The following is a 20,596-nucleotide window of genomic DNA, read 5'->3' on the forward strand; positions in this document are numbered from 1 at the left end:
ACACATACACACACCTTGTGCTGTTTCCATCTTACACACACACACACCTTGTGCTGTTTCCATCACACACACACACACACACACACACACACACACCCCTTGTGCTGTTTCCATCACACACACACACACACACACCCCTTGTGCTGTTTCCGTCACACACACACACACACACACACACACACCTTGTGCTGTTTCCATCTTACACACACACCTTGTGCTGTCTCCATCTCACTCACACACACCCGCCTTGTGCTGTTTCCATCTCACACACACACCTTGTGCTGTCTCCATCTCACACACACACACACACAACACACACACACACACACACCCCTTGTGCTGTTTCCATCTCACACACACACACACACACCCGCCTTGTGCTGTTTCCATCACACACACACATCTTGTGCTGTTTCCATCTCACACACACACACACACACACCCCCCTTGTGCTGTTTCTATCTCTCACACACACACACACCTTGTGCTGTTTCCACCTCTCTCTCACACACACACACACACACACAACCTTGTGCTGTTTCCATCTCACATACACACACATACACACACCTTGTGCTGTTTCCATCTTACACACACACACACCTTGTGCTGTTTCCATCACACACACACACACACACACACACCCCTTGTGCTGTTTCCATCACACACACACACACACACACCCCCCTTGTGCTGTTTCCGTCACACACACACACACACACACACACACCTTGTGCTGTTTCCATCTTACACACACACCTTGTGCTGTCTCCATCTCACTCACACACACCCGCCTTGTGCTGTTTCCATCTCACACACACACCTTGTGCTGTCTCCATCTCACACACACACACACACAACACACACACACACACCCCTTGTGCTGTTTCCATCTCACACACACACACACACCTTGTGCTGTTTCCATCTCACACACACACACACACACACACCTTGTGCTGTTTCCATCACACACACACACACACACCCACACACACACCCCTTGTGCTGTTTCCATCTTACACACACTCCTTGTGCTGTTTCCATCACACACACACACACACACCTTGTGCTGTTTCCGTCTTACACACACACACACAACCTTGTGCTATTTCCATTTCACACACACACACACCTTGTGCTGTTTCCATTCTTACATACACCCCCCCCACACACACACCTTGTGCTGTTTCCATCTTACATACACACACATACACACCTGTTGTGCTCTTTCCATTCTTACACACACCCACATACACCACACACACACCCGTTGTGCTGTTTCCATTCTGCAGCCCTGGGGTGCTCGCCTCTCTCTCTCTAACTGCCCTCAACGTCTTCTCTCACAGGATAGGAACTGGGGCTTCTGAGGCCCTTCAGCCTTCACCGGAGAGCTTAGAGCTCTTGAAATAAGAAAAAGGCCAAGCCTCCTCCTTCCCATGGGGCTGCCTATTTCCCAAGAGGACAGAAGCCCTGCAGCCCTCTCCACACACACCCATGCAGGATGAAAGGAAGGAGGCCGGGCCCCACCTGCTGGTCTCCCTCCTCCCCACCTCCTCCCCCGCTCCACACCTTGCTAATCCTAGCCCCGTATCCACCAAGTCTCCCCAAGCTCCCTTGTCACCGCTCTGAGGCACTAAGGCACCACAGAGCTCACAGTCCAGGCTTCATGGCTTAGAATTCCTCTTCAAAGAAATAAAAAACCACCCCAAACTCAATACATTAATATTCTAGAGGATACAACTGGTAAAGGTAGCAACATTACAAAGGAGGTCTTCCACTAACGTGTGTTTGTTTCTGGGGGTGAGGTGCTCCCCCCGGACCCCATCAGCATGGACTCCAGCTCTTTCTAGGATTTCTGTCCTCTGACCTCACAGGGCCTGGTCTGGGTCAAATGAGGTCACACCTGAATCACGTGTGCTCTGTGCACAGGGGTTTGTGGTCTCGTCTCGGTCACTCCCATAGCCCCGCCTGAGCAGGAGCCCCAAGACCAGCTGCCTGACTCCCCAAGTCAAAGTGACAGCACGGGACCCTTGACATCTGCCACATCAAGGCATGCTGCAAGGCCGGGGACACCCGGAGGCGGAAAGGAGCTTAAACTCAGAGCCCGGCCCCAGGCTGGGGGAGAAGCAGCAGCAGGGCTGGGAGGCGCCGCTCACTGCTAAGTGGCCATGAACGTGGATCAGCCAGGATGGCTGCGCTGAGGAGGCACTCAGCAGACCCGCCAGAGAGCTACGACATTATCAGTATTTACAAATGCAGAAACAAAGGCATTCAATAGGGTTCTTATGCTCAGAAAATTAATTTCAGGCAGCTCTATTGCAAAATTAGCATTTGCAGCAGCCTTCTAGGGAGAAAACCCACAGATCTACAAGGGGATAGGTGGCAGGGGGCTGCTAGGTAATGCCTTGGCAAAGGGCCTGGCCCAAGGTAGCCCCTCACCCAGTCCTTCTTCTCCCCTGGGCTCAGCCTCGTGTACGGGATTGCCGGGATTGCTGGGATTGCTGGTGAGGAGTGGGGTGGGGTTTGAGGTGGGGGCGGGGGACTGGCTTTTCTGGTCGCAGCCTGGCGACTTCAGGCCTGGCGACTTCAGGCCTGCTCTGTGGCCCACATCCTGGAGGAAAGGACTGTGCTGTATACTGGCTCGCCATCACTGGGGATGTCCCTATTTTACAGGTGGGAAGATTGACAGAACAGAGGAAATGGGTCCATTGGCTCCCCTTCCTGTTCCCCTACAGGCTTGCTGGGGCGCTGGGCTCTCTGAGCCCCCGGCCTGGCCAGGAAGGCCCACGCCTCTGTGCAGCCCCATCAGGGTTGCCTCCTCCAGAGGTAGGCGGGGCTGCATGTGGACAGTTGGGTGTGGATGGCTAGCAGTCTGTCCCTAGTAACGCCAGACTTCCTGTCAAACAGAGGGAGACACTCAGGGTTGTCAGGAAGCCACCTTGGTACAGGAGTGGTCTGCAACCGGGGTGAGTGGGAAGCTCCTCCTGCACTTAGAATTGGGGACATGTACTCTGGAGGTAGAAGCTTCTAGCATCACAGACATCAGACTAGCGCTGCCTCTCACACGGCTGCAGAACAGGATGCCGACCAACTCTGCTGGTCTGGCCTCTATTCTGCTGGTGGAATTGAGGCCACCTCTGATCCTGGTCTTCATGTAAAAAAAAAAAGAGAAAAAATAGAATCCCCCTCAGGAAAGGAGCCCTGCAGGCAAGATGCTAGAGATCACGTTTCCTCTCTGAAAAAGATTTTACACCTTATTACTTGAGGTGAGCATAATAAGGCTTACAGGCAGGGCCAGGCCAGCTCAGACCACTGTGCCCAGATAAATGCAGTGGCCAACTGTGCTCTAACAGGGCGTGAAGCCAGAATGGAGACCTGTAAGCCTGGAGCCCTGAGTCCACGCTGTTCCCTAAGACTGGGGCAGGGGCTTCCCTGGTGGCTCAGGTGGTAAAGAATCTACATGCCATTGCAGAAGACACAGGTTTGATCCCTGGGTGGGGAGGAACCTACATGCCAACCTGTGTACCACAACTGCTGATCTGTGCTCCAGAGCCTGGAAGCAACCAACTACTGAGCCCACATGCCACAAAGCAACTAAGCCCAGGCTCCACAACTACTGAAGCCTAAGTGCCTGGAGCCCATGCTCCACAACAAAAGAAGTCACTGCAATGAGAGGCCCATGCACCACAACCAGAGTAGTCCTCACTCGCTGCAACTGGAGAAAACTGTGCAGCAACAAAGACCCAGCGCAGCTAATAAATAAGTTAAAAAAAAAGACTGGGACCAAATGACTGCTCTGCAGAATATCTGGGGTTGGGAGAACAAATCCCCTAGGGGAAAACACCACATTGGAGCTATTAAGGTTGGGAGGGAGGTGATGAGTAATTAACTAGGTTGTGACCCAGTGAGTGAAAGTCGCTCAGTCATGACCAACTCTTTTTGACCCCATATACAGTCCATGGAATTCTCCAGGCCAGAATACTGGAGTTGGTAGCCTTTCCCCTCTCCAGGGGATCTTCCCAACCTGGGATCGAACCCACATCTCCCTCATTGCAGGTGGAATCTTTACCAGCTGAGTCACAAGCCCAGGGTGGGTGCGATAAATATTGAGGCACAGATTTAGCCCTGACTGAGGTCATGAGTCAGAGGCCAGAAGAAACCTCAGATGAAAATCTGGAAAATGCCAAACTCAAAATGCCACCACAAAAGGAAATTAACGGTGTTCCTGACAGTAACTGCTTCCCCGGTAGCTCAGTGGTATAGAACTCGCCTGCCAGTGCAGGAGACGTGGGCTCATTCCCTGGGTCTGGAAGATGCCCTGGACAAGGAAACGGCAACCCACTCCAGTACTCTTGCGTGGAGAATCCTATGGACAGAGGAGCCTGGCAGACTATAGACCACGGGGTGGCAGGGTTGAACATGACTTATTGACTAAACAACAACAACGACAACTGTAAGTAACAGAAGCAGCACAGGGAAGCAACGCTGGCGAGAGAGAGACCCCACTGGGCGACTCTGGGCTGTGATCCCAGGGCTGTGCCCGCCACCCTGCTAGGGGACCCTCAGGGACCTGGCAGGGCCAGGCTCACAGCCGCTGTGATGCACTCATTCCACAAGGGCTGGAATAAAGTGCCAAGGGGATGGGGCTGCAGGAGGGGAGGGCAGCAGGGGATTTGCTGTGGGCAGTTCTGTGCCAGGTCCTTGCCCATATTTTTCATTCCTCCCTGACTCCAGGGTCGAATCACTCTGCTAGATGCCATCTGGGGACCTGGCTTCAGCCTGGGACCTCAGGGGCGGGTCCATCCACGCTTGAGGTTCGGGGCCCATCTTGGCTCTTACGCTTCTTGGGTATGAATTAGCTAACTGACACCTCCCACCATCTCCAAGCCCAGACTTGGCATTATTTATGCACATACAACACCCCCATTTGAATTCTAAATGTATCAGCAGGCCAGGTGAGCTCATCTACCTAACAGTAAAAATGCTAGGCCAACTTTCTCTGGGTAGGGGGAGACGTGGTGTGACCTGCTCCTTCTCCACAATATATTCCAACAGCCCCTGAACCTAGAGCCTAGAAACGCAAACTTCATCCCTGTCAACCCAACTGTAAGCCCGAGGTGAGCTGGATGCGGAGCCGCCCCTCCGTGCTCCGGCACTTACTTCAGCAGGTCCTTGTCCTTGTTGAGATGCTGGAAGAAGGACGGCTCACAGATGAGCTGGTTCTCCTGACACACCTGCTTGCAGGACTGCCCGGGCTCAGCAAATTTTACCTGTAGGGCACTCAGGGGTGGCCACATCACTTGCCCGTGGCAGAAGTCCTAGAATGACAATGAAACTGTCAGTCAAGGGACCAGGGATGCAAGCGGGGGATCCTCAGTCTGCCAAACAGTCCCAACAAGCTGGGGCACCGGCTATGCGAGAGCAGAGAGGGTCAGCGGATGGGAGCCAGATGGACTCAGGTTGGGATCTCAGCTAGAACACGGCCTTGGCCTTGACACCTCTAATCACCAGCTTCCTATGCCCAGCACCGCGCCTGCAGTAACAGGAGCTATCCCTTCATGTCACTGTCCATGATGATACAGTCGAGCTATTTAAAGTCTCCGCCCTTGAAGGCCCATCTCCAGGCCCACGTTCACCAGCTGTTCTGTTCCCTCTGCCCTAATTCCTAAGACATTTTCAGCGACTACCTAATATGACATAGAATTTAACAACGGTTACCTAATATAACACTGTTTTGTGAGTGCTAGTTTCAACTCAGGGAAGCAAAAGAGGTCTGTAGGTCTCTGGAATAGAACCTATTGTGGGGACATGGTCTTGATAGAAGCTCAGTTGGTTGAAACAATTATAACACAAATTCAATGGCTAGAGAAGCTGTCTGAGGATGTGGGATAGGAGGTGAAGTCACCTGGTACCCCTAAGAGGAGAGGCACCCGGAGGCAGGGGAGGTGGGGGTGTCTCAGGGTGGGGCTGGTCGGTCATTCCCAGGATCTACAGGGAGCGGGGGAAACGCACACGTCCAAGGGAGTCATGGGCGGGGAGGACCAGGAGGAAACGCGGGCAGCATGGATAAGCTGAGCGGAGAGGAGAAAGGTGAAGTGGGACCAGGGACAGGGCAGGTGAGGAGCAGGAACTCTCCCCGACCTGGGACCCCAGCTTTCATCTCAGCCATGCCAGGAGCAAGTCTGAACAGGTACCGGGGGTGGGAACTCAGATACCACTGGCACCCAGAGCCCGCTCTGCTTCAATGTTGCTGATGGAACCCTAGTCAAAGCCTTCCAAATCTCTGGGCCATCCAACCTGCAGAAGACAAGCTGTGTTTAACTTCTTTGGGGGTGGGCTAGACCTCGGGGTACCCAGTGATGGTTAGGATCCTGGGCTCTCAGTTCTACTTGGAGGAATGCACCCCAAACATATGGGACACGTGGGGCAAAGAAACATACTCAGGACACGAGGAAACCTATGCAATATTGTCGAGAGGAGAAGTGAAAGACTTGAAACAACCTAAAGGTTGTATATAAACAGGTTGTATTAAAAGGTTGTGTTTAAACACCTAGAGCCAGACATCTTGGAGTGTGAAGTCAAGTGGGCCTTAGGAAGCATTATCATCAACAAAGCTAGTGGAGGTGATAGAAATCCAGCTGAGCTATTTCAAATCCTAAAAGATGATGCTATTAAAGTGCTGCACTCAATATGCCAGCAAATTTGGAAAACTCAGCAGTGGCTATAGGACTGGAAAAGGTCAGTTTTCATTCCAATCCCAAAGACAGGAAATGCCAAAGAATGCTCAAGCTATCGCACAATGGCACTCATCTCACACATTAGCAAAGTAATGCTCAAAATTCTCCAAGCTAGGCTTCAAAGTATGTGAACCAAGAATTTCCAGATGTTCAAGTTTGATTTAGAAAAAGGCAGAAGAACTAGAGAGCAAATGGCCAACACCCATTGCATCATAGATAGAAAAGATAATTCCAGAAAAATATCTACTTCTGCTTCATTGACTAAGCCAAAACCTTTGACAGTGTGGATCACAACAAACTATGGAAAATTCTTAAAGACATGGGAATTTCAGACCACTTTACCTGCTTCTTGAGAAAGCTGCATGCAGGTCAAGAAGCAACAGTTAGAACCAGACATGGAACAATGGACTGGTTCCAAATCGGGAAAGGAGTACGTCAAGGCTATATATAGTCACCCTGCTTATTTAACTTATATGCAAAGGACATCATGCGAAATGCCAGGCTGGATGAAGCACAAGCTGTAATCAAGATTGCTGGGAGAGATATCAACAACCTCAGATATGCAGATGACACCACCCTTATGGCAGAAAGCAAAGTAGAACCAAAGAGTCTCTTGATGAAAGTGAAAGAGGAGAGTGAAAAAGCTGGCTTAAAACTCAATATTCAAAAACCTAAGATCATGGCATCCAGTCTCATCACTTTATGGGAAATAGATGAGGAAACAAGAGAAACAGTGACAGACTTTATTTTCTTGGGTTCCAAAATCACTGCAGATGGTGACTATAGCCATGAAGTTAAAAGACGCTTGCTCCTTGGAAGAAAAGCTATGACAAATCTAGACAGCATAAAAACGCAGACACATTACTTTGTTGACAAAGGTCCATCTAGTCAAAGCTATGGTTTTTCCAGTAGTCATGTATGGAGGTGAGAGTTGGACCATAAAGGCTGAGCACTGAAGAATTGATGCTTTTGAACTGTGTCGTTCAAGAAGACTCTTGAGAGTCCCTTGGACTTCAAGGAGATCAAACCAGTCAATCCTAAAGAAAATCAGTCTTGAATATTCATTGGAGGGACTGATGCTGAAGCTCCAATACTTTGACCACTGGATGGGAAGAGCTGACTCATTAGAAAAGACCCCGATGCTGGGAAAGATTGGAGGCAGGAGGAGAGGGGGAAACAGAGGATGAGATGGCTGGATGGCATCACCAACTCGATGGACATGAGTTTGAGCAAACTCTGGGAGTTGGTGATGGACAGGGAAGCCTGGTGTGCTGCAGTCCACAGGAGGGGCTGAACTGAAGTAAAACAATCTAAAGGTTGTATTTAAACAGGTAACTGTTCAGATACAAAGAAAACCAAGCAATGTAACAGGTTATTATGCCCTGACATGGAAATATGCCCAGTACAAATTGAGAAGAGAAAAAAATAGGTCGAATGCTGGTATATAATGTGTTTCCATTTGTGTCAATACACATAATCAGGCCTGTGTTCCTGTAAGAATATCTCTGGCATCACAAAGAAGAGGAAATGGGTAACGGGGTCAGGGATCATCAGGGAATTTGCTTTTCAATGTACGTCCTTCTGGAATATTCTTTTTCCTCTTGCTTTCTGTCTATCCTCTTTGTGGATGGGGAGCTGGTTAACCATCTCAGGCTTTCAGAACTGGAGCCAGCAGGGACAGGTTCCATGCTCCCCCTGTTGGTCACGTGGAGCATTACAGGAGGACTGGGCTCTGCAGGGTCCCTGAGCAGTGAGGTCCCTGAGCAGGCCAGAGCTGCATCCAAGGCGCCCTTCTGTGCTGTTTGCATTTTTCCTGTTTCAAACCTCAGCTTCCTCATTAGAAAAATGTAGGTGATGAAACTGATGGTATCTTATGGTTCCTGCTTCTCCCCACTTCCTTCCAAAAAGAGGTGATGCTATTACATGTGGAGGAAGGTAACCGGCAAGTAGGCTTCTATTCCAGTCTCCTCATCAGGGCTTGCGATCCCACCAGCAAGATGAACTTGCTGTCGGCTCCCACATTACATCCTGTCATGTGAGGATGCACATGCTTGAGCCTGAGTGAGTGTGTGCTCAGTGGCTTCAGACTCTGCAGTGCCACTGACTACAACCCGCCAGGCTCCTCCGTCCATGGGATTCTCCAGGCAAGAATACTAGAGTGGGTTATCATTTGCTCCTCCAGGAGATCTTCCCAACCCAGGGATCCAAACCCTCCTGCATCTCCTGCATTGGCAGGCGGGTTCTTTACCACTGGCACCACTTGGGAATCCCAAGTGAGTTTGGGGCTTAACAAATATTTCACAGCATGAGGTCAGGAAACCTACAGCCTTAATTTGTATCAGCTGAAAATAGAAGACTCCAGAAGAGTCTAATAATTCAGAGATGATAGAAATGCACTGGTTTAATAGGATCTAGTTTAAGGTTTTGATAGCCCACAGAGCAGGACAGTATGCAGAGTGTCCTGCTATCTCACAGCCCAGGACTGGAAGACCTCGTCTAGTTCTTCAGATTCGTGATCATCTTCAGCATAATCCATGGAGTTGCTAAGGTCTGTGTAACACAATTATTTCGGTCTTGACCCCGTTACTAAGGGTGACAGCACGATGGCAGACCAGGCACCCTGAATGGGAACCCTGAGTGTTCCCTGGTGGCTGTCACTCTCTAACCAGGCAGGGTATGGAAACTTACTGGCTGAACTTTGAAAATATGTCCATCAAATAGGAAGGAAGACACATGATGATCAACATAGTTATTGCTGATCAAAGCTGAGCATGTACATGGATATTTGGAAAAGGTTAAGCATTGGTTTTTTGGTTTGTTTTTCTGGCTGGCTACTGTAAGCAAAAGAACTGATGCTTCTGAACTTTGGTGTTTGAGAAGACTCTTAAGAGTCACTTGGACTTCAAGGAGATCAAACCAGTCCATCCTAAAGGAAATCAGTCCTGAATATTCACTGGAAGGGCTAATGCTGAAGCTGGAGCGCCAATACTTTGGCCACCTGATGCGAAGAGCTGAGTCATTAGAAAAGACCCTGATGCTGGGAAAGATTGGAGGCAGGAGGAGAAGGGGATGACAGAGGATGAGATTGTTGGATGGCAACACTGACTCAATGGACATGAGTCTGAGCAAGCTCTGGGAGTTGGTGATGGATAGGGAAGCCTGGCATGCTGAGTCCATGGGGTTGCAGTGTCAGACATGACTGAGTGACTGAACTGACCAACTGTAAGCAACTTTGCCTATAATTCTTTAGGAGAAATCTGATAGCATTTATAGCCTTTAAGTATTATAATAAAGAGATTCAAAGTCTAATGGACACCAAAGCCTACTGTGTGACTGTACACAACAGGCAAACAACTAGGAAACCTAGATCACTGGACACGACAGCTGAAGATGCAGACGCTGGCTTTTACAGCTTGGTAAGAACACTGCAGAATGTCCCTCCTACAGGCAGTGAGAGCTGAGGGTGGTGTCTACACCTACTGAGTCTGGTGGACTCTTAACAGACTGCTTCTTATTCATTCTGAGCCTCATGTGGTTATGTGACGCTGTCCAAGGGACAAAACTGAAACGGGGAGAAAGATTCTTCCATGTTAAACTAGGAGGTGGTGGGGCCAGGGAATGTGCTTCCGAGCTGAGACCTAGATTTGAGGCCTGGCCTCACCAGGGCAGGGCCTCCGGCACACTGCTCAGCCTGGTCCTGCCTCCATTGCTGGTCCATACGGAGTGATGCTGCCAGACTGTGGGTGATGCAGCTAAGCTGAAGGCTGGCAAACAGCAGGCGCTCCCTTAATGCTCATCACCCTCCTCTGGTCCCTCTGTGGAGGTGGGGCCTGTGCCCTGTATTGGACTCTGGAGGCACTGCAGCACTGGCATGGGCAGAAGCGGGGCAGCGCTGGATACACGGAGCATTGTGCCTTGTCCCAAGCAGGGCAGACCTAGCCCACCTGCTCAGTTCGTAATAAATCCCTGCAGCCCCCAGTGCAGGTTCCCTTTATCAGGAGAGCTTAACTCAACTCCACATGAACTCTTGGGTCCCGGTCACCCTTGCTTTGGCTCAGCAGGGGCTGGTCCGGTATCCTCTCACTAGTCTGTTCTGGGTACCAGTAGGACCAGAAATAATGAAGATACATTGGTGGGAATGTAAACAGGTGCAGCCACTGTGGAAAGCAGTATGCAGGTTCCTCCAAAAACTAAAACTAGAGTTGTCACATGATCCAGCAATCCCAGTCCTGGGCATACACACCTGGAGAAAACGCTAATTTGAAGATACAGATGCCCCCCGTGTTCACAGCAGCACTACAATGGCCAGGACATGGACACAACCTAAATGTCCATGGAAAGACAAATGGCAAAAGAAGATATGATATACATACATATACATGATGGAATGCTACTCAGGCATGGAAAAGAACGAAACAGTGCCATTTGCCGCAACAGGGATGGACCTAGAGTGTCATGTTAAGTCAGAAGGAGAAAGATCACTGCCATATGATATCACTCATGTGTGGAATCTAAAATAAGATGCGTGGCTTTGTCTATGAAACAGAAACAGACTCACAGAAGCAGAGAACAGACTTACTGTTACCAAAGAGGGCAGGGGGGTGAGGGAAAGCTGGACTGGGAGTTTGGGACTAGCAGATGCAAACTATTATATATATGTAAAACTGGATCACTCTGCTGTACACCAGAAACCACAGTACCTTGTAAGTAACTATACTTCAATAAAATAAAAAAAGAAAGAAATAGGGAAAATAGCAGCAGGCCCTTTTTAAGGCTTGGTGAACCATGTGGAAAGCCTGAAGGTGAACAGGCTTGAAGAGAGGGAGAATGAAAGTGTCCCCAGTCAATGTGGCAACAGGTAAGGCAGGAGGGAGTGGGGATCTGAGTTATGGTTCCGGCTCCCAGCTGCGGGACTTCACAAATGCCCCTCAAGTTCCCTCTGCCTGCTTTCACATCTAAAATGCAGATAATACCATTTGTCTTTGGTCCTTATATAACTCCTGTGAGATAAAAAATGAAGTGACCCTTAAGAGGGTGCCCATGAAAGTGTTAAGTCGCTCAGTCATGTCCGACTCTTTACAACCCCATGGAACACAATCCACCAGGCTCCTCTGTCCATGGAATTCTCCAGGCAAGAGTATTGAAGTGGGTTGCCATTCCCTTCTCCAGGGGATCTTCTCGATCCAAGGATTGAACCCAGGTCTCCTGCACTGAAGGTGGATTCTTTACCATGTGAGCCACCAGGGAAGGCAAGAGGGCACCGAGAGATGTTAAATATCCCAAGGTAGAACATTATTTGCTGCCAGGGTTCAGAGGGAAACGTCCAGTTGCCTGGATTACCTATGACAATCGTCCACAAGGGCCATCTATTTGTCCAGCTGCTTGCAGGGCACAACTAACACTTTGTCATAAACCTCTTCTCACCCCAAGTGCCCAGCCCCACTGGGTACTCACAGAAAGTGAGAGGTCCTCTGTTTCACTCAACCTCAGCATCAGCTAACAGGGCAACACCAACTGGCCTCGTCTCCTTGTTCACTCATTCAACTCACTCGTTTGTTCATTTGACAAATACTGTACTTGCTATGAAGCAGGAAAGCATAAGGGTTTGGAGTTTGGATTGCTTAGCTTTGAATCTCAGCTCCTCCGAGCAGCTGAGTGGTCTTGGCAAGCCCCATAACCTTTCTTTGCCTCAGTTTCCTCAACTGTAAAATGATGAAAATGTCAGCAACTACCTCAGAGAGCTGTGGGGAGAGCGGGAGTAAATTAATTATACTGTGTAAAGTGCTCAGAAATGTGCATGACCAAACACCATGGGTTGGCTCTTACTGTTATTATAAGCAAGGGACTTTTCTATGCCCTTGGGGATGACTTGGTTTAAAAAAAAAAGGAACTAAAACACCTGCCTTTATAGAGCTTCTTTTCAGTGAGGGAGACAGAGAAGCAAAATAAATAAATTATATGTAATGTTAAAAGCTAGTAATTTCTCTAAGTAAGAATGAAGTGAAGATAAGGAATTGGGACTATTGGGGAAGAGGGTATTCAGATAAGGCATCACTGAGAATGCAACATTCAAGAAAAGACCTGAGGAAGGAAAAGTATGGGCCATGCAAGTGTCTGGGAAGGACATAACAGAAAGCAGCAAACGAAGCCCGAAGGCCGTGACAGCAAAGGGTCCGGCAGGTTCCAGGAGGAGCAGGCAGTTCCACACAGCCTGAGCTCTGTGTGTGTGCGTGTGCCCATACGTGTGTGGTGTGCATATGCGTGTGTGTGCATGCGTTGGGGGTTGGAAGTAGGAAGAGATGGTATCTGGGAGGTCAGAGCACCCAGAGCTTGGGGCGGGGGGTGGGGGGTGGTTACCCATATAAAGCCTTGGCTTTTCCTTGGAATGAGATAGAAGCTACTGGAGAATTCTGGGCAGAGGAGTGACAGGATCTGCTGAGCTGAGACCAGTAGACAGGAGCAGAAGCAGAAACAGAGAAACAGTTAGGAAGCAACACAGCAGTGCAGACTCAGAGAGAGAGAGGACAGCCTCAGGCATCTTTTTCCAACAAACCTCCCTGAAATGCTCATAGGGTGGCTTTGAAGGGTCTCTCAGGCATCCATTCAAAACTTAACAAACAACTATTAAAACTTGCCCTGGGTGCTGGAAATCTGAATGTGAATGAGACAGAGTCTCTCTGGGGACAAAAGCCCACATTTAAAAAAATTACAGAACAGTACACAACAGATGTCCAACCAGGATGTAAAGGCCACTGAGAGGAGAGAGAGAATTAACTCTGGGGACGGGAAGGGGTGGGAGTAGTGTCAGTGAAGGCTTCCAGGAAATAGGGACTTCCGGGCTGGGTTTGGTAGGCTAAATAGGAGTTAGCGGCTTAGCACAAACACAGTGTTTTGCAGATAATTAGTGCTCAATAAAGAACCACTGAATGGTTTTGGCATCCTGGGGCTTTGATAGAAATAGAAAAAGATACTATTCTAACCCAGAAGCTTTACATAACCATAAGAGACATAAACAGTAATTTCCAATCTGGTTAACAAGCTCACTTAGACAGAGAACATCTGCATTCCTCTCTAATAATGATTTTAGCCAGTCACCAAATTTCCCTAAGTTTGCTTCAGCATGAAATTTCCCTATAGTAACAATAGTAAGAAAGGTCTATTAATCAACACATTTATGAGAAGTAATGTTCTGAACCAATGAACACAACGTACTATGAAAATGAAGTAAGGGTGCTGCCTTTGTAACAAAGGCTAAGTAACAGTTTGGAGAAAATGTGATTCACCTAACACCCAAAGAGGTGGAGAAGACGGGGTGGGGAGAGGGGGACGCTGCTCCCTTGGAGTGAAGCACTGGGATCTCCTCCATAAACCCTCCACCTTGAGTGGACGTCTGGCTAAATCTCTGATTGAGTTATTACACCATGACATATCAGGTGCAGGTGGATTCAGATACAAGTCTGGAAGCAGGATCTAAAGCAAGTAAGGTCAGGAATTTGCAAAAGGAAAAAAAAAGGGTGGGGAGTGGGAAGCAGGTTCAAGGCTATGAAATTGGGATTTGGGCCAAGTTTAGCCAGCTAGGTAAGGAGTAAGGAGCATATTTGTTATTTATGTTATAGCAGAAGAATCCAGAGCCAAGCACAGAAAAAGTGTTCATCATGCGTGACCGATTGGATTAAACACATTTCAGTTGCTTGCCGGTACCTGCCATTCTCAACTTGTCCTGTCCTCAGAGTGAACTCTGTCCATGGGTGGCCCCTGGGGCTGATGCCCAGCAGCAGGTGCAAATTTACATTTCCACAAGGGCAACAGAGAAGGTGGTCATGAAGCTGAGCTGTGGTGACTAATCTCTATGGTGATCTTTACACTGCAAGCCAACAAGTTCATGTTGCAAAGATTTAGACATGAACCGCCCACATTTCAAACTCTTCTACAGAGGAGACTATTGGGAGAAACAAAAACATGTGCACATACATGCGGATGTTCAAGGTAGCACTCCACTCTCCACAAAAGCCAAAAGGTGGAAATGACCCACATGTCCATCAGTTGGAGAATGGGTAAACAAACTGGTCTGTCCACGCAGTGGAATACTATTCAGCAATGAAAAAGAATGCAATGCTAAAGCATGCTACAGTATACATGAGCCTTACAAACGTTATGCTGAGAAACTGCACAGGGGCACAAGAGTCTTCTAGGTGATGGAAATGTTGCGGTAGTAATTGCCAAACCCTAATGATTAACAGCAACAAAAAGCCCCACTGAATTGTACCCTTACATAGAGTGAATTTGAGGGTCTGTAAATTACATCTCAATAAGGTTGCTAAAAAAAAAAAAAAACCACCTGAAATGGTCTTACAACATGCTCTTCAGCTGTATTTTCTACTTCCTGTAAAAACCCTATAAATACTATACAGGATGATTGTGCTCACATCGTTTTGCAAGAAGCTGTGTCTTTTAGGTGAAAACCAAGTAAATTGGTTTCTGGGCTCCTGCAGCAGAAGTTAAGGCTTTCAGAGAACCTACTCTGTGCGAGGTACCTTCTCAGCCTTAAAAATGTATTCATTTCTTGATTCCTCTACCAACCCCATGGGGTAGGTAGTAGTATCCTCACTGTACAGAAGAGGAAACTTGACCAAGGTCACTGAGAGTAGGGGCTAAGCCAGGAAGTGAACTTGGCTGTTAGACTCTAGGGCCCAGCACTCAACCATTACCCATTTAACCCTCCTGGGTTCAGGAATGGCTGGGCAAACAGCAACCACCAATTTTTCAAAACAGTGAATACTTCTTAAGCAACTGCCAACCTTCTCCCTGTTTCGGTTCCTCTTCCTCTTTCCCTGTGACCTGGCGCTTCCACCCTCCCCTCTACGTGGAGCTATCCAGGTTCCCTGCCAGGTTTGTTCTTGCATCTAGAACATGCCCCCTTGGAGGTCAGGATGGGCCCCCATGAACCAGATTTCCCAGGAGCTAAAGTTGATTCCACTGTGGCTCTTGGAGTTAACTCTTTTCTCCCTCTCCCTATCTCCAGAGTGCTTTTCTCATAAATGATACAGCTCCTTGCAAAATAACGTGAGCATGGCTTTCAGAAATTAACCTGAGTATTGACATTCCATCAAAAGAACCTGCTCTACTTTCTGGCCTGAGGCAAGCACCGAAGTCTTTCCCAAGAAATGCATAATGAGAAACTTAACAAGCCTGAACACACCCAGACTAGGGGAGAAGAGTGCTCTGGATCTTAGAATACATTGGGTTTTTCTCCTTGCTCCTACTGCTGGAGAGGGTGTTTCTTTTGGAGAGCAATGCAATAGGGCTTGCTATGCAAATTGACACTATTAGCACGGTAGAGGGAATGGGGGCATTAAGGGAAAAAGCAAGTGGTTTTCCTAAAGCCGGGATTCATTCCCTTTGGGTGCTACCTGGTCTGGAGAGGGAGGTTGCCTGCTGTCAAGCACTCTGAACAGAGTGCACACTGAGGCCCAGGGCTTTCTCAATTGCGGTCAAATGGAATCCTCTGGCCCCTGTTGCCTGGGGTGAGTGTGATGAACAACCTTGAAAGGGTTCTGGGATAAAAGCTTCCTTATTCCCTTAGCAGATCACACGGAGGGCTCTGAAGGCAGAGATCAGCCTAATTAGGGCTGTGGTGCTCCTACGATTTAAGAGACAGCAAGCGTGCACTGCCGCCACCCTTCAGAGCTTGAGGCTTTCCTGTTCACACCAGAAAGAGCCTCTCCCCTCTCACTGCTCTTTGAAGATAGTAATGAACACTCCAAGCTCTGAAACACCAGAGCCTGGAGCTAATCGTTAAGAGGCAGAAGATCCGATCTGTGAACCAATGGGGTCTTGGCTTCCTAATTTCCTTCTGGAGTTGGGGAACATTATGGCTTCAAGAAAACCCTCCCCGGAGGCCTAGGATAAACTCAAAATAGGCCCCGTTATTGCTCATTAGCAGCACTGACAGAATGCTGAATAAGAAATGCCCCTAAACACAAGCGATTCCTAGAGTCACTTTTCTAAAACACCAGTCTGATAGCATCGCTGCCCTATTCCTGAGTTAAAACCTGTCTTCAGCCTCCTCTGGTCCCAGAATCAAATTCTGAGTTCTTGAGCTGAGCCTCAGCATCTTTTCAGGATGCGTCTCCTCCGACCTCCTCTTGCATCTTCTCTCTCTCTTCAGTCACAGCCAACCTTCCGATTCACCACCATTTCCTTTTTCCCCCCCAGGCCTTTGCATCTCAACCTCTCAGGGACCCCCACTTTGCCTTCAGGACTCATCTCCCGCAAAGTGCTTCCAGACACTCTCCCCGCCCTCCCCCATCCCCACCCTGCACCTGAGCTACACGATCCCAGAGCACACCCAGGGAGTCGCTGCGACAGATGTAATCAATGGCGGCAGCACTGCCTATCATCTTGACCTTGAAGCTACTTAAGGACAGAGACTCATCCTTTGACACCTCTTCTTCCCCAACTCCAGGAACAGTCTGCAGTCCCCTCCAGTTGACAAATACTTACAGAGCGGATGCATGAATAACAGCACGCAGAAAAGAAACCCCTGGGTTTCTGTGAGCTGCAGAGCTCTGCAGAAGAAAATCTCTACCCAGGAGAAGTGTGGAAGGGCCCTTTTATGAATTGTCTCTCCAAGTCATTAGGGTCAAGATGAGCCTGCCGGATCTTGGCACACAGGAATGAAAAGCACACACACTCATCACCCTCCCATTCATTTAATCATTCTTTCAGCTTTGTTCACCTTCTCCCTGACAGGCAGAGGGCTAGGCACTTGGATGTCGAGGGGACCAAACTGGGTGTGGCCCTGCATCACTGAACATTTAACAAGGTCTATTTGCGTAACAGGACCTTCCTGTTTGAAGGGAAATCTAGTAATAGGTTTAAAAAGAATGGGTTACATGATAACTTCTAAGACTGGCTGACATTCAAGAATTTTAGGGAAGAAAGAAAAATGGCCTTCAAATAAATATGATAGTCTTTTCAAATATCATATGATACCACTTATATGTGGATTCTAAAAATTGATATAAATGAACATTTTTTTGCAAAACAGAAACGGACTCACAGACAATAGAAAAAAAACTTATGGTTACCAAAGAGGAAAGGTGGTGGTGGTTAGGGGATAAATTAGGAGTTTGGGATTAACATACACACAGTCGTGTCTGACTCTTTGCGATCCCATTGACTGTAGCCTGCCATGCTCCTCTGTCCATGGAATTCTCCAGGCAAGAGTGGGTTGCCATTTCCTACTCCAGGGACTCTTCCCGATCAGGGATTGAACCCAGGTCTCCTGCATTTCAGGCAGATTCTTTACCAACTGAGCCACCAGGGAAGCCATATGCACACTAATATATATATATACTAATTAACAAGGACCCATTGTATAGCACAGGGAACTATACTTAATATTCTGAAATAACCTATATGGGAAAACGATCTGAAAAAGAATGCACATGTATAACTTAATCACTTTGCTGTATACCTGAAACTACTACAGTATTGTAAACCATCTATACTCTGATATAAAATCCAAAATATCTTTTTACAGTGTGGTGGTGAGTAACCATTTTCCGTGAGAGGAAGTGGAGACAGCAAAGGTGGAAGTGGGTTTTGGCAGGGATCCTGATAAGATCTCAGCCTCCGGGAAGAGTATAAAGTCTGTGATGTGTTAAAATCTCACTGCCACAGGCCACAGCATCCCCGTCTGCACCGTTGGGGAAGGGCTGGCAGCTTCTTGAGATCAAAGAAGATGGGAAGTATAGCTCTGGGACAAGTGTCATCGCCTGAGGCTCCGGCAATGCTGTTGGCGCAAGCCTGCATGGGCTCAAACCAACCCAGCATCCAACCCTGATTCCAAGCCGAGAGCATGGAATCATTCCAACCCTGAGCCCTATGGCCGAGACTTTTGGTTCTTGTTATCCAGAGAATGGGTGATGATTGCTACCTCCCAGGATTACTGTAAGGATAAATGAGATGATGAGTTGGGATGTAAAGTCTGTATGAAAAGAGCTGCCCCCATTAGGATAATGATACTGTCATTCTTGAGTTAAGTGTCATATAAAGAGTGAATGAGATAGTGATTCAAATGCTCAGCTCTCGTGGTAAAGTCTGATGAATACTACTGTAGAATACATTGTCACATAATAATACTATAATGTATATTAAATAATCAACAGCAACAGTGTGTCTTTATTGAACATATGTGTCGGCCTTGTTCCAAGCACTTCATATGTACTAGCTCATTTCACAGTAGCCGCTTGAGGTTCTAGTATCATCCTCATTTTGCAGGGGAGGAAACTAACACATCCAAGTCATACGGCCAGAAGGCCTCAGCGGAGGGGCTGGAACACCAGTGGATGGCTGCACTGTAGTCCCTCTTTCCATTAACAAGCATTCAGAACATCAGGCCTGGGCCCCTGAAGCCTCTGTCTCCGGCTGGCCCTGTCCAGCGGCTGCATTCAGGGTTGTCCATGGTTTACCACAGTCTGTGGCCTCAAATCTTTCCTTGGAAACCTGCCTTGGCCTATAGTCCACGCCTACTTTCACTCTGAACACACCATTTCTACTTTCAGCCTTCAGAGTCCTCCCTGCCTACATGTCAAGATCTCTTGATCGCACTAAGATGCTCTGCTTTGAAGCAGAGCTCCTCATCTCTTGCACCTGGTCCAGGACCTCATATTCCCCTACCCATGGGGGCTCTTGGCCTGCCTATTTCTAGCTCTGTGTTATTTTTGAAGGCTAAGGAATTAAGAGGTTTTAAAATGATGGCAATGACACTCTTGGCCTTTACTTCTCTGAGCACAAGACACAGTGTCCCAACTCTGTTGGGGGTGGTGGGACCCTAGGAGCCCTCCCCAGCTTTGGAAGTAAAGTTTTGCTTTTATCTGTTTTATATACTTGGATTTCAAGTAAAGTTTCATTTGAAAAGGAATCCTATTTTTAAAAACGTTTGAAAACCACTAAAGAGTCCTACCTATTTGGAATTACTGACATATTTTGAGCCATCTATCTGTCCCCCTCCCCACCCAAGTCTTTGTGTGGTTCCTGGACAAGGCACAGGTCTGATGGTGAAGGAGGTTTTCATCTTGACCATCCAGTCCCTCCCTTCAGTATCCATTTGACCTTCCACCCACAAAGAACATTTTTACTCCAATGACAGCCAGACTCCTCTGGGTGACCACGGCAGTTCATATGTTAGAATTACAAGAAGCCCTCATCTAGCTCGTGGAATCCTCCAAATCGGGACAATCCCACAGAATCATGGTGAGCTTTTACATATTCACGAGCTGCCTGGGGTATGTACCAGCAGGGAGGGAATGGCGAGGGCAGATGGACTTGGGAGAGTCTTACCTGTTTTTCGATGAAAGCATTGATTCTCTGTAGCATCCCCTCGCATGTGAATTCATACGGCATGTATGGCTCAATCTGCAGAAACAGAACAGATCATGAAAGAGGAGGACATGAGACATGTAATCTGTACACAGTTCTCCACTGATTCACCCACACTCAGGTGCCACTGCCTGCAGGCAGTCAGGTGAGGGGCTAAGAATATGAACTTGGAAATCAGCAGACCTGTCTTCACAACCTCCCTGTTCCTTATCAGCTGTGGGACCCAGAGCAAATGAACTACCATCTTTGAGCCCCAGATCCTTCATGTGTGAAATGGTGATAAGAAATACCCATGCTTTGGAATCTGTGGTGAATATTACATCGAGGGAAAAAGTCAAGTGCTTAGTTCAGTGTCTAACACATGGCAGGCATTCAAGCAAAGACAGAGAGGGTCAGTTGTTGGAAGGTAAGATCTATGGGGCAGGGTCCGTGGCTGCGGGATCATGTGTACCCTGGTGCTGAGCAGCAGG

The 20,596-nt window shown here is 48.2% G+C and overlaps 1 protein-coding gene across 3 annotated transcripts in view; it reads right to left on the reverse strand.

Moving 5' to 3' along the window:
• The window catches only part of MGAT5 (alpha-1,6-mannosylglycoprotein 6-beta-N-acetylglucosaminyltransferase), a 405,616-nt gene that overhangs the window by 8,796 nt on the left and 376,224 nt on the right, over nucleotides 1–20,596 (reverse strand). For all 3 annotated transcript variants that reach the window (XR_011254571.1, XR_011254572.1, XM_069577718.1), the window contains exons 16-17: nucleotides 20,088–20,162; nucleotides 5,164–5,321 (exon numbers count right to left, since the gene is read on the reverse strand). Coding sequence is in view for 1 of the 3 variants with exons in the window: in XM_069577718.1 (XP_069433819.1) it covers nucleotides 5,164–5,321; nucleotides 20,088–20,162 (233 nt within the window). In the remaining 2 variants the exon portion in view is untranslated. The remainder of the gene's footprint in view (nucleotides 1–5,163; nucleotides 5,322–20,087; nucleotides 20,163–20,596) is intronic.

This window comes from Ovis canadensis, chromosome 2 (genome assembly GCF_042477335.2).
Source record: "Ovis canadensis isolate MfBH-ARS-UI-01 breed Bighorn chromosome 2, ARS-UI_OviCan_v2, whole genome shotgun sequence".
NCBI lineage: Eukaryota > Metazoa > Chordata > Mammalia > Artiodactyla > Bovidae > Ovis > Ovis canadensis.